General features: G+C 34.0%; 1 protein-coding gene across 5 annotated transcripts in view; it reads right to left on the minus strand.

The window, feature by feature from the left end:
• Window positions 1-343: 343 nt before the first annotated feature.
• The window catches only part of LOC100182384, a 56,593-nt gene continuing 42,745 nt past the window's right edge, over window positions 344-14,191 (minus strand). For all 5 annotated transcript variants that reach the window (XM_026837653.1, XM_002123574.3, XM_026837654.1 and 2 more), the window contains 16 exons: window positions 13,988-14,084; window positions 13,277-13,395; window positions 12,586-12,737; window positions 12,084-12,190; window positions 11,806-11,938; window positions 11,109-11,247; window positions 4,999-5,146; window positions 4,533-4,689; window positions 4,255-4,392; window positions 3,436-3,652; window positions 2,787-2,887; window positions 2,071-2,184; window positions 1,958-1,997; window positions 1,753-1,815; window positions 1,244-1,380; window positions 344-897 (listed from right to left, as the gene is read on the minus strand). In XM_026837653.1, the coding sequence (XP_026693454.1) occupies window positions 1,258-1,380; window positions 1,753-1,815; window positions 1,958-1,997; window positions 2,071-2,184; window positions 2,787-2,887; window positions 3,436-3,652; window positions 4,255-4,392; window positions 4,533-4,689; window positions 4,999-5,146; window positions 11,109-11,247; window positions 11,806-11,938; window positions 12,084-12,190; window positions 12,586-12,737; window positions 13,277-13,395; window positions 13,988-14,084 (1,848 nt within the window). In that variant the 3' untranslated portion in view covers window positions 344-897; window positions 1,244-1,257. The remainder of the gene's footprint in view (window positions 898-1,243; window positions 1,381-1,752; window positions 1,816-1,957; window positions 1,998-2,070; window positions 2,185-2,786; window positions 2,888-3,435; window positions 3,653-4,254; window positions 4,393-4,532; window positions 4,690-4,998; window positions 5,147-11,108; window positions 11,248-11,805; window positions 11,939-12,083; window positions 12,191-12,585; window positions 12,738-13,276; window positions 13,396-13,987; window positions 14,085-14,191) is intronic.

Raw genomic sequence — 14,191 nt, forward strand, 5'->3', positions numbered from 1 at the left:
TTTAAAGAATTATGAAACCGTATCCTTACGGATTCCACAGACCGTTGTTAATTCTTTAAAAGACGATCAGGCTATTGGAAATTATGTGTTAAAGGTGTCCCATCTTCCCCACCCTACTATATTAGGCAATGGGTGGTGATATGTCTCATCTTACCCCACCCTACTACCGAAGCGAATTGTAACAAATAACGTGCTAAATAAGGAGGTATGGAACAGGACAACCGTTATAACGAGTGTCTCTGCCCGCTACGCGTGAAATCCTAATTGTGGTTTACCTGCTAATTCCTGTATTATCGTTTAGCTGCTATTTCCCCATCTTTTCGCTGTGTTAAAATGAAGCAACTCATTTGTGGTTGTGTTTATTTCTTCAGCTATACAAACCAGCTGAAAACACACAAATATAATCGAACCAACCAAACTGAGGGACGGTCCGTGGCACTGAGCTTTATACAGAACAAATACATAAAAGTTAGGAACGAGGGGTACGCATAACAACAGAGGTGTGGGACAAAGAAGGCGTGTATAAAAGCTGGACAGGAAAACGTAAAGAGAAGACAGCTGAAAAAGTAGGCTGGTAGGTTTTAACTGATTTAATCTTCTTTCTTCTAGGCTGGACTTTGCAAAATCGGGCAACAGTGGCCGAAATACTAAAACACCTTGGTTATAATCGACTTCCAGTAGAGTAAGACTCAAAGCCGACGAGAATTGGAATGGAGAGCCTACTTGTCCCAGTACGGAAACACAATTTTCTTAAAAAATAACTGCATTCGAAGATCCGCAGACGTAACAGAAACATAAAGGCACGTTGAATAAAGAGACGGACTTGATCTGGGAGTGAATCAAACAGGAATTGATATTCTTGAGGTAGAGTACATCGACCGTTTTCTGCTTGATTCCCTGTGAAGCAAATTTATGACGTATTGGTGCAGTAGACGCTGCTAGTGCAAATATCTTGGCTAGATGCTGACACAGCAGAATGTGGCCATCAAAGACAATTAACCCTTCTTGGCGTAGATTGGTCAGAACAAGCAGAGAAGACTTACCGCTGCAGAAACTTAAACAAAACTGCACCGAAGTGGCCACAAAAACGCCAGAAAATTAAGAATTGTAACAGTTTATAAAATCAATAAAACTTTTTGTACAAGAAAAATCAATAAAAAAATTTGTACAAAAAAGCCTACGATTTGTTACAAAAATGTTGGTGCGTGCATAGCTTCAATGAGATTATATATTAATTAATTACCGCGTTTTAAGGTATCACGTCTTTGCAAGTTCATTTTTGAGTAGATCCAGAACGCCTTGTTCAAGCTTACAGACCGACGCGTGGTCGATTTCGTTCAAAAGCGTATGGTTTTGTAGAACCATAGCCACTGCTGCAACCTGGTTGGATAAAAGTGCTCGAAAAATACATTTTTAGGCACCTGTCTCAGCAAGAATGCAATCATAATTTCTCTGTCTTATTTGGTGTACATAAACGGTATACTTTTCGCTGTTCGTTTTTTTTTTCTAAGTTTGACTACTGTAACCCTGCACAAAAAACGGCCATTTTTCTGAAAAAGACCGCTCTAAAAAGCAGGTAAATCCATCTAAAATCTGTACTCTGCCTATTTACGATACACATCCTAGCACTTGCATTAGACACTGCCTAAACCTGATTTAAATGTGTAACAACTAACTTTCTGCAAAGACTAGACCCACTAACTGACTTTCTGCAATAAACAAATTCGAGACAAAACACTGATTGGTAATTACGTCACGCCAAAGAGCCTTGCAGTGCTTCAGAGCGAGAAGTGATCTCTGGTAGACTTGGAGTGCCTGTACAAAAATATAAAGCGTTGTAATATAAAGCACAACAAAATTCATTAAAACAAGTCTGTACTTCTAAAAGTACATTTTAAGTGAACGCGTTTACCTTCTACCTTTTACCAAAAAAAATTTAACTCTAGGCTAAAATTACCTTTTTGTATTTCCCCATGCCCACCAATGCAGCAGTAGTTCTTCAAAGAATGAAAGTAAAAATTAGTACTGACCTTCTGGAATGAGGCACCACTGTGTTACTTGTATACTTACATCTTCCATACAGTAGGGTTATAACAAATCCCAGATCTTGCTCCAGTAGTAAGGCCCCATGTAAGAGAAAGTATTGAGCTGTGGTCTTCAGTGCGTAGTAACTCTTCTGCTGATCTGTATAGAAATTTGAATTATTTTAAAAAATATTTGTTACTCCATAAATAGATAGTAGGTACATTATTTTTTACACAGCCCTACAGTGTGATACACCATGGAAGCTGAGATTTAGGCCAGAATTGGCGTTTTATTTTATCGGAATTTGAAGCCTGTCACTTCCCCAAAGGTAGGCGACAAGGGCTTTAATGGTAAAGGATGGGAGATCTTCCCTTGACAGCTCGGCCAAGGTTAGATGTTCCCATCTGGACATACCAAAATAATAGTTTGTCCGGCACCGTAGCACAGTTGGTTAGTGCGCCTGCCTCGAACCCAAAGGTAATGGGTTCAAGGCTCTTCGCTGCTACCATTGTGGGCGTATGTTTCCTTGGGCAAGACACTTAACAGCAATTGCTCCAACCCAGAGGTCACTAATGGGTTCCCAAACATGAAAAAAACAATATTCACCGACAAAGTAACATACTTGGCAACTCGTAAGCTGGCTCAAGGTGTACGAAAGAGAACACCCGTGTTTAACGACTGTCTTTTTGGATAAAAAGGAGTGAATGTTTAAGTATGGCAATACAACACTAGTCTGTATACTCTATAACAGTTTAACTCACCGCAGTACAAGCGGGATATTTGTTGGCATCACATCAGTTAGAATAGTTAATGCAACAGACAACTGCTGGGGTGGAAAGCAGCCAAGGAAAATAGATGCAACCTATTTTTAAAGATGTAAAAAATGAACATGAACTTTTTACTGTACCAACATGAAAAATTGAGTGCGACTGTCACTTATATGATATTAAGTATTATCAGAAAGATAGTAATAGTAGGGTGGGAAAGATGGGAAACTGTTTTATTCTATTTTCTCGTCCTATTTGGTAGCAAACAAAGAACATTTGAAGAATTATGAAACCGTATCCTCACGACTCCCATAGAATGTTGTTAAATGTTTAAAACACGATTAGGGTATTTGGATATTATGTGCTAAAGGTGTCCCATCTTTCCCCACGGTACTATGTATAAAAAAAAATCACCCATAAAGTAACATAATTGGTAACTTATAAGCTGGCACGAGGTGTATGAAACAGAACACCCGTGTTTAACGACTGTCGTTTTCCGGCAATGCAAGGATAAAGTAGGTTACTTTCATTCATATGGGGTTTATGAACAATATGACTACACAATTTTATTTTCAACTATATAGCAGTCACTAATTAAAAAACTGAAAAAAAACATGTTTAAAAAGTTAAAAACACCACTTACTTGGTTATGGAACGAATAATCGGTAAAATACGTAACTGTCCGATTTTCTGACTGCAATGCATTGTGGGAGAGTTTTGCTTTGCATGGGACAGAAAAAAGGCAACGCTTGACGAGGGCCATGAGGCGTTTCAACCACTGGAAACGAAGCGGTGGGTCCGGACGATCAGATGATGAGGAGCATAATGATGGAGGTTGGGATCGAAAATGGAGGAGGTACCTGAAAATAATAGATCTTCTGTTACTTCTGCTACAAGGCATAGTATAAATAATATATTAGTGGCTCATCTGGTATAAAAAACGTAGTGTATTTCCAACGTTTCGTCTGCCATACGGCTAGACTTATAAGTCTCACAACGTTTTTACACCAGATGAGCCACTAACGTATTATTTATTAATAGATCTGTTATGATATTACATTAGACCATCCAAACATTTTCTTTCTATGCTATAGCGCCAGTGGCCAATGGACAGTATTTGAGTCATGTGTTACATTATCGAATGACATTGACTGGGGCATTCCGATTATCATTACTACATTCAACATCGTGATAATAAGACTAACAGCATTTGCTCCAACCCAGTGGTCACTAATGGGTTGTTCAAATTATCAGCCATACATAAAAAATACACCCACAAAGTTACATACATGGTAACTCGTAAGCTGGCACAAGGTATACGAAAAAGAACACCAATGTGATAACGATCGCCGTTTTCCGGCCACGCCAGGATAAATCAATTTACATTCCTTCAACTTAGAAATAATGCATAGAAAGGTTCACAAAAAAAGTTAAAAAAGTAAAAAAAAAAAACTTTACGAACCTGATCCAAATTTCTTTTTTATGTTCTAGGTCGATCACGTCATGTAACGCTGCTTCATAGAGATCAAATATATTGCATTGTTTGATTGGCTTCTCTGGTGCACAGAGTTGTTCGTTTATTACCAGGTCAGTCAACATGCTGTAATGTGGTATTGTATTGTGTTTAATTATGTACCTTATGTTCGTTGTCGAATTCATAGTGTTTTGTTTATATGATGTACCTTATGCTCAATTACCAGACTATATGTCTAACTACCATATTATAAACATATCACTTACCAGTAAGATAACCAGAAATAACCCTTGTGTAATTCTAACTGGTCAGTTGAAAGACTTCTTGGCTTGTACCCCCCCACATTAGGTCGTAACATCGCATCGTGTTTTAACAAGTTACGGTACAGTTGGTGGAGTTCTGAAGCCAGTAAGCTATCCATGTCTGCAGGGATATGTACATGTTATACAGGGATTTAGAAACACAGAGCGCTTCTTTATTGAAGATAAGGAGCAGAATCGGTTGCAAAAAAGACAAAAAAAAATATTTAAAAAAAATTTTGAAAATTTTCTAAATGCGAAATCGACTATCGGGAGCAAACTCGATTGCAAATAAGACAGAAAATTGAATTCTGTGAGAAATTTCAAAATTGAAAAATACAAAAATATTTTGGTCAGGAATGGGACTTACATAGTTATACAAGCTCAAAACACTTCGGTTTTGTGTTAGTGCTTTTAATACTGTATTACTTACCTTCTAAATCAAGATAGTATCCCAAGCAAGTTTCCAGATACAGTAACGCGGCTTCAATATCTCGACTCTCAGAGTTAAGTTGATACAAAGCTGCAGTAAATGCCAACTTAGCATTATGTGGTGCTGCTGTTATAGCTCGATCAAATGTCTGTAAGTTGTAAAAACAGTTAAAATCTAAAGTCAGAATCTATGTCAGTGGTTCTTAAAACTTTCTTTTAACAAAGATGCTTATCAAATTTACCCCCAATATGTAATATGGAGCTCATTTATTAAAAAAAGAAAACAACTAATTACATCAGTTATATTTAATGCGACGGATGCACTAGATTTTTGGCAACGAGTTGTTTAATGTCCGGGAAAGTATAATTGGCACAATTTTTCTGTACCATTAACGGATGTGGATTTTGATTGGTAGCTCATTTACCCTCTAAATATGAAGAATTTACCTCCAGGGGTGAATTTACCTTAGTTAAGGAATTGCTGACCCAAGTAGAGGGTAGAGGATTCAAGGCTCAAGTTGACCCCTTTTATTTATGTTCTTTATTAATTTGGCGAGCAGACTCAAATTAATTCTAAAATTTCAAGCATTTTTTAATTTGCCAAAAACAAAAGATCCTTGTGTAAAGATAAAATATTATGTTGCTTCAGTTATAAAACAGCGTCAATCTGGTGGTTTTATTTACACAAGGCTTCCTGCGTAACTACTTCAGTACTGTTTGCTTAATGTAGCAAGGTGTATTTTCAAAGAAAGGTTTATGTTTAACTACTAACAAATAAAGTCCAATAGATATGAACTTACGAAATTTATATTCTGTTAACATTAAGAAAGGGCTAACCTGTATAAATTTGCTCATAAAGCTGATTTGAAATATGTTTAAAATAAGCAGTTTGTTTTATATTGAAACACTAATGACATACAATACTTCTTTGCTTTAGTTGTATGGTTTTAATACACATTACTTTTTTGATTTTTAATGAAAAGCCTACAGCTATTGTTTATCAAGAAATATTTTATTAGGAAAGTTTAGCTTACTGGTTTGCATTAGAGCTAAAAATGTCGTCAACTGAAGCAGATTTTATAGAAGATGAAATTGATGATAATGAAGCAAAGTATGCAGGTATGCTGATGCAGTTGTGTTATAATGGGAAAGAAAGAAAAGGAACTGAACTTGAAGCAGCTGCAGTATTTTACCAGCTTGCCAAGATTTATAAAAATAAAGCAACAAACAAACGAAAGGAGTTGAATTATATGCGCAGTGCAGCTCTATATAACGCTGCTATTGCAAGAGATCCACAGAATCAACGTTTTAAAGATGAACTTAAAGCTTTGTGCTCAGAAGTTCTGGTGACTGGAAAAGCTGTAAAAATTGATGCTGATTTAGTTTCTTTGGCTGCAGAGTTAAAAATTGAGCTGAACATGCTTCGAGATTATTTTGGGAAAAGTTTTGAAGGGCTTGAAACAATCCCATATGACTTAAAAAGTGATGAATTAATTGAACTACAAAAGAAAAAAATCTCAGATGTAAATTATATTCAACATAATGTAAAGAGAATGTACACGGTGTTAATGAGGTTTATTTCTGATAAATGCATCAATATTATGGGAGTTCCACCATGCAAATATGCTGTAGTTGGATTGGGTTCTTTGGCACGATTAGCAATTACCCCGTACTCGGATTTCGAACACATCATTGTTCTTGATAATGATGTTGCTAAGATGGAAGAAGATAATAAAGAAAGAGAGAGGATTATGGAATACTTCAGATGGTTCACCACCATTTTCTGCATCGTCTTAATCAACCTTGGAGAAACCATGATCAACTGTGTTGCAATTCCAAGTATAAACCCCAGGTATAGAGACTGGTTTACAGACGTTGTTACACCAAATGGGGTGACAATCGATGGGATGGTAGCCCATGCTTGCAAACTCCCACTTGGCCGACCTGCAACTAAAAACAAACCATGGAAAACTGAGCTCATAAAACCAGTTGATGAAATGATTCAATACTTGGATAGTGACGAAGACATCAAGCAGGGATATCACTTGGCTGATGTTTTATCCAAGACTTGCTTTGTAGCTGGGTTTCAAGAAGTTAGTGATGAGTACCAAGACAAGGCTCATCATAGGATCAGAGAAAACGACTTTGTAACTGAGTTTTCATCATTTTTTAAGCAAATACAGGGTGATCTACAAAACTTTAATTTCGTTTATCAACAGGCTCATGGAATTGCTAAATTTCACAAGTACAACATTAAGAAAGCAATATTCAGAAGTACAAGCATCTTTATTGCTGCTGTTGGCCGATATTATTCACTAAATAAAGCAACATTCTTTGATATTATTAATGTTATAGAAATCATTCATGGAGAAAACATAGCCCACCAACTTTGGTTTATGATGGCAGTGGCTTGTGAGATTCGTGCTAAAGTTTATCATTCAAACAGACAACAAGATGATGATTTTATGGAAGATTCTTCTAGGGAAGGACTTGCTTCTGAGTTAATTAAACTTGTTGGGAAACAAAGCCTCCTTTCTTTCATGGAAACAATGAAAAATTTGCAGGTAACATTCATGACTCAAATTGAAGCAGCTGGTAAAGGCACTTTACCAGCCAACAAAGCCAATTTACTGGAATTTTTCAAAGCTATTTCGTTTGTAAATATGAATATAGAACAATTAGAAACAGTAATAGGAAACATCTATAGACAACATTTGGGGGAAGAAGATGGTCTACTGAATTATATTTCTAGCAAAACGCAATGTTTAGCAATACTTCACTTATTTGATGATGTGAAAATCTTTATTAAAAAAATAATTTTCACAATACCACCTAATAAAAACACAATTTGGATCTATAAGTTTGCTTTACAACCTGCATATGCTGCGAGAGACTATGAACTGGTTTTTGAACTTTGTTCAAAAATCAACCATATTAACCACACAGCTAATACAAAATTTACTGCTAAAGCCTACGAGTTTGCAAGCATTGTAGAACGCTCATACAACGAGGAGACAAAATCTTATGTTGCAGTATCAGAAGTCGAACCACTTATGCAAGAGTTGGATGGGATGGTGGAATCTATTGAACTAATAACCAATGCAGAAAGGCCATTTGCCAGTTTATATACATACTACAAGAGCTTAGTTTTGCTTTGTCAAAACAAACGGGCTGAACAAGTGATCAAAAAAGAATGGGACTTAAAACCATTTTCTACAGAAACTGTACAGTTATATCAAAACCCGTACAAATATATACCAGATGTCAATATATTATGGGAATATGCTAAGATACTTGAAAAGAATGGAAAATACAGAGAAGCAATCGTAAAAATGCATGAAGCTAACAAGATTTTGCAATCAAACAAACAAGCGCCTACAGCGCTACATGTTGCATTTTATAAAGGACACGCAGAGGTGTTCTATGCTGATGGCTATTATTGCAAAGCAATGATATGTTACCTGGAGTATGCACAGATCTGTCAAGAATTGAGTAAACCAATATCTGATAACAATCAACAACAGATCAAACTCATTTACTTGCTTTGTCAATGCCAACATGGCGATAAAGGAATCAAAATGATGCTGAAACTTCAAGCATTTTTTAATTTGTCAAAAACAAAAGATCTTTTTAAAAACCTCTCCTCCTTTACATTACATGTCAGTGCATTTGTTACATATGCTAGAGTACTTATGGAGAATGGAAAACATGGAGAAGCGTGGGAAACGATGTATAAAGTTCACACGATTTTGCTATCAGTTAAGAAACCACCTACACTGCTACATGTCGTCGGACATTTTTATCAAAGATACGCAGAGTTTTATTATAATTTTTTCTATTTTTACAAAGCAATGATTTGTTACTTGGAGTATGCGCGGATCTGTCAAGAATTAAATAAATCAATACATTATTTAGTTCAACAACAGATTAAAAATATTTACTTGCTTTCTCAATGCCAACATGGCGAACAAGGGAACAAAATAATACTGGACTTTCAAACATTTTTAAGTTCGTCGAAAACGAAAGATTTTTATAAAAACGTCCCCTCTTTACATTTTTATACATTAATTCAATATGTTGAAATACTTTTTAAGAATGGAAAACATAGAGAAGCATGGAAGGCAATGTATAAAGCTAACGAGATTTTACAATTAGATAAGGAAACGCCAACAGCAGTACTTGTTAGTTTTTATCAAAAATACGCAGAGATGTACTGTACTGCTGGCTACTATTGCGAAGCAATGATATGTTACTTGGGGTATGCGCAGACCTGTGAGGGATTGAATTTTCTAATACCCGACTTAGTTCAACAAAAGATCAAACTTAGTTACTTGCTTTGTCAGTGCCGAAATGGAGAACAATTAGATGTCATTAGATTACTTCAATATGCTGCAGAACTTTATAAGAATATAAAACAAACAGAAGCACGGCAAAAACAGTATTGACCAACTATATTTTGGAATTGGACAACGGCACACCTACAGTGATACATGTCGAATTTTAATACACACAGAGTTGTACTGTACTGCTAGGCGCTGGCTATTATTGCGCAGCAATAATTTGTTACTTCAAGTATGCGCCGATCTATACCTGAATAAGTTCAAGAAAAGATTCAATGTACTTACTCCCTTTGTTTGAAATAAAAGAAAAACAAGTCAATTCAAAGCAGAATTAGAAAAGACTTCGTTTGAAAGAAAAGAAAAACAAGTCAATTCAAAGCAGAATTAGAAAAGTTTGGTCTTTTATATTTTACTTTTAAGATATTAAAATTGCATAAACAATTTATATTCATAATTGACTTTATTTCGCTTTTTTTTGTTTATAAACTTTATTTCGCATGTATTTTGTGTATATAAACTTTATTTTGCATATATTATGTGTTTATAAATTTTATATTGCATATATTTTGTGTATATAAACTTAATTTCGCATATACTTTGTGTTTTTAAACTTAATTTTGCATATACTTTGTGTTTATAAACTTAATTTCGAATATACTTTGTGTTTATAAACTTAATTTCGAATATATTTTGTCTTTATAAACTTAATTTGTAACAAAAAAAAATTAAACCCTTATTATTGTCATAAATCCATGAGAATTTGAAATTATCAGTAGATATAATATAACTAAAGTTAAGATAAAAAGCAATATAAAGGCAGTATAACTCAACGTTAATTTAATATGATTAGGAAAATTCTGATTATGTCTTGCTGAATAGCAGACGAAAAATTGAAATAAAATGAATGTTTTTTCATACCAGATAAGTCAAAATGTCTATAATACTAAATTACGTCTGGTACTAGAAGTAACAGAGTATTAAACCATACATAACTAATGTTACAAATCTAATACTAGAACCAAACAATTTACTTTGCGAAAACAGCATATTAAACAATGTTATACCAGCATAATAACAGTACTAATGTGCACCTATGTAATAAGCCTTGTACTAAAACTATACGATTTAAGTAGCGAAGTGTCATTAATAAGCGTTAATTGGTACTGTCATATTAAAACTCTATACTACATTATGCCTGGTAGCAGAAGTAACAGCATACTAACTTATGGTACAATACTAATATAAAGTAACAGTAATGAATGTAACTTGCTTTATCCTCGCGTGGCTGAAAAACGATGGTCGTTATAACACAGGTGTTCTGTTTCATACTCCTCGTGCCAGCTTACGGGTTACCAAGTATGTTACTTTGTGGGTGATTATTTTTTCTCTATGGCTGACAAATTAAGACAACCCATTAGTGACCACTGGGTTGGAGCAATTTCTGTTAAGTGTCTTGCCCAAAAACACATACCGCTACAATGGTAGCAGCGACGATCCTTGAACCCATTAGAGGCAGGCGCCATAACCACTGTCCTACAGTACCAGGTAATACTCTATATTGTAATACTAATGCATAAAGTGAAAGCATAATAACATAAAGTAGGACAGAAGAAGATGGGACATCTTTTCATTTCACTTCCACATCCAATTTAGTAGTAAAATCCTCACAACTCCCATAGACCATTGTTAATTGTTTGAAACACGATCAAAATATTTGGATATTACAAGCTGAAAGTGTCCCATATTCCCCCACCCCACCATATGTATCTACCTGCGTTATCATAACAGGATTCTTGCTTTGTAAAATCGCTTCAGCCCACATAATCCATACATGGTCTACACTGGTTTGCTTCAGTGGAATATCTGCTTCATTTGAACCATCAGTCATGGTAAGATTTTCAATTAATCGTCTGTAGAATAAAAACTGGTATAAGTTTTTGGTTCTTTCTTGGAAATTTTTTTCTATAAATATTTTTTTTTATTAAAAGCAATGGATTAAGCAAAAGTGTTCAATAAATATACAAAGTTTTATTTAATTTATATAGAAACATTACCCAACTTTTAGAGGCAACATAAGTAGTATATATTCAATATTATAACTATAAATTGTACATTGATACAAATAATGGCAGTGTATGGCTTAGAAAGTTATATAAAGTAGGATGGGGGAAGACGAGACACCTTTAACACACAATATCCAAATATCTTGATCATGTTTTAAACAATTAACAACTATGGTCTATGGGAGTCGTAAGGATACGGTTTTATAATTCTTTGAATGTTCTTTATTTACTACCAAATGGGACGAGAAAATAGGATGAAAATGTGCCCTCTTCCCCCGGTACTATACAATCCAATACGGCGCCGGAAAGATATAAATTGAAAAATGGAAAAACAATGGCAATTTATGGCTTAGAAATTTATATACAATTGACTATATGTATAATACAAAACAAAGACATACAGACCTGCACATAGTATTAATAGCAGGCCATCTCTTCAGTGATGTCTCTAGCTCCAATAGAGACTTATATAGTTGCATACAGTGTGTTGCATTGACCCAAGCACTTTCTGAAGGGTCAGTACAAGCCAACAGTGCCGCTAATAAAAAAAATCGCTTCAACAAAATTTCCATTTAAATTTAAAAAAAAAATTTAACAAAATTTTTTAATACATATATATATATATATATATGTAAATTTTTCAATACATATATTTTAAAATTTAACTGCTTCAAATTTCTTACCTTTAAACTGTGCTCGAAGTTTCTCTGGTTTTTGGTTCAATTTCCTTGCACTTGGGAAATTTAAAATGACTTCACGTTCAGACAGAATAATCCCATATCTTATATCACTGTGGTAAGTATAAGAGGTTTGGTAAAGTGGGGTAAGATGAGACACCTGTTCATTCTATTTTCTCGTCCAATTTGGTAGTAAACAAAGAACTTTTAAAGAATTATAAAACCATATCCTCACGACTCTAATAGACCGTTGTTAATTGTTTAAAACTTGATCAGGATATTTGGATATTTTGTGTTAAATGTGTCCCATCCTCCCCACTCTACTATATGTACACTAGAATAACATTAACTACAATTACAGCATGATAATGTAATTGAAGACCATACGAATTAAAAATATAAAGATACAGAAATTAGCATACAAATTTTAAAAGGGCAGACGCTAAAAAAAAAGATAATAACTTAGGTGTTTTTGCTAAGTTTTTAACAACGGAAAACATTCGCATACCTTAAACTGTCATCATATATTGAGCTTGGCAGATTTCCATATTCAGTCAGGTAAATATAAACAAGCCATAGCTTGCTTAAATGGACACTGGATATTGGGAAAACTTGTTCAGATGAATTAGACCTCATTTCAGAAAGTTCTTTAAGTGTGAGCTGAAAAATTAAAATTTTAGTAAGAAAATATTAAAACAATTTGTAACAAAATTGATTTTTAAAAGTACATTTTTGTTTAAAAACACAAAAAAATTTAAATTCGAAAAAAAACAATTTATTATAGCTGTAAAACTAAAGTTTTAGTTCGAAATTATTAAAAAAATACAAAGCAAAAATGATTTATGAAAGTACATATTTGAAAAAAACAAAAACAATCTAAATTGCAAAAGAAAAATTTGGTTATATATAAAAATTGGTTAAAACAAATTTCCAAGCCATTCCCTATGATTAATGTTAGGTCTTTAATAAAAAAATACAATATATGGTAGGGTGGGAGAAGATGGGACACCTTTAGCACGTAATACCCAAATAACCTGATTATGTTTTAAACAATTATCAAAGGTCCATGAGAGTAGTAGGGAAACTGTTTCATAATTCTTTGAAAAATCTTTGTTTACTACTAAATTGGACAACGAGAAAATAGAATGAATAGGTGTCCCATCTTCCCCCACCCTACTATACAGCAATATTAAATTTACCATGAACGATTTCTTAGCTTCTAAAGGTCCTTGACTAAGCAAAGCCGCATGGCATCTCTCAACAACAGTCACCATCAACCAACAGGAATAAAAAGAAAAATTCTCAGAGTTTTGGTTCTCTGCAAGTTAAAAAAGAAAAACATTAAAAAAATTATATTTTTATTTTACTATTTTTTACTATTATTTTTTTAGTAAAAAAAAAATTGTACATAATTTAAAAGTACAGAATTTTATTTTAAATTAAAAGAATTTCTTTGCTTGTTTATGTTAACTTGATAAGAAATTAATGTTACACCTTTGGCAACATGATTTACGAAACTACATTGCACATAACTTGTTTCATGCCTAAATCAGCTTGCAGCTTTTAGGTATCTCTACAAACAAACAGAAAAAAGTACTTTTCACTCCCTGCATTATTCAATGAGATTCATTTGATTAACTACTCTAAAAGTGTAACTGCATTTTAACAATGTCACTAGGGATGTGCCAAGCGTAGCTAAAAAACTCTCCTTTTTGCTATTGCTATAACTTTGCACATGAGAGCGAAAAATATCAAAAATAAAAAAGTTTTTTATGAAGCTCAGTGAACCCGAGCTTTTGAAGCTCACCGAACCCGACCCTAGATTTTTACACAAATTTAAAAAAGTGACGACCATGATTCTAGCTCCAGGTGTTGGAAAACACTTATTTAAGTAAAATTAAATAAGTTACCTTTATCTTTCCAAACAGTTTCACGTTTTATTAGATTTCCAATGAGCTGTTGATAAAGTGCGTCTAGTTTCTGGTATGACCAATTCCACTTCAGTATCTGTGAAAAACAGAAAAATTGTATTTTTATGAAAAAGTCAAGTTTTTATTGGGAAACTGCATAATAAAAACAACGCTATTAATTAACAAGTGCAGAACAAGCATTTC

The sequence above is a fragment of the Ciona intestinalis genome, chromosome 14 (genome assembly GCF_000224145.3).
Source record: "Ciona intestinalis chromosome 14, KH, whole genome shotgun sequence".
Taxonomy (NCBI): domain Eukaryota; kingdom Metazoa; phylum Chordata; class Ascidiacea; order Phlebobranchia; family Cionidae; genus Ciona; species Ciona intestinalis.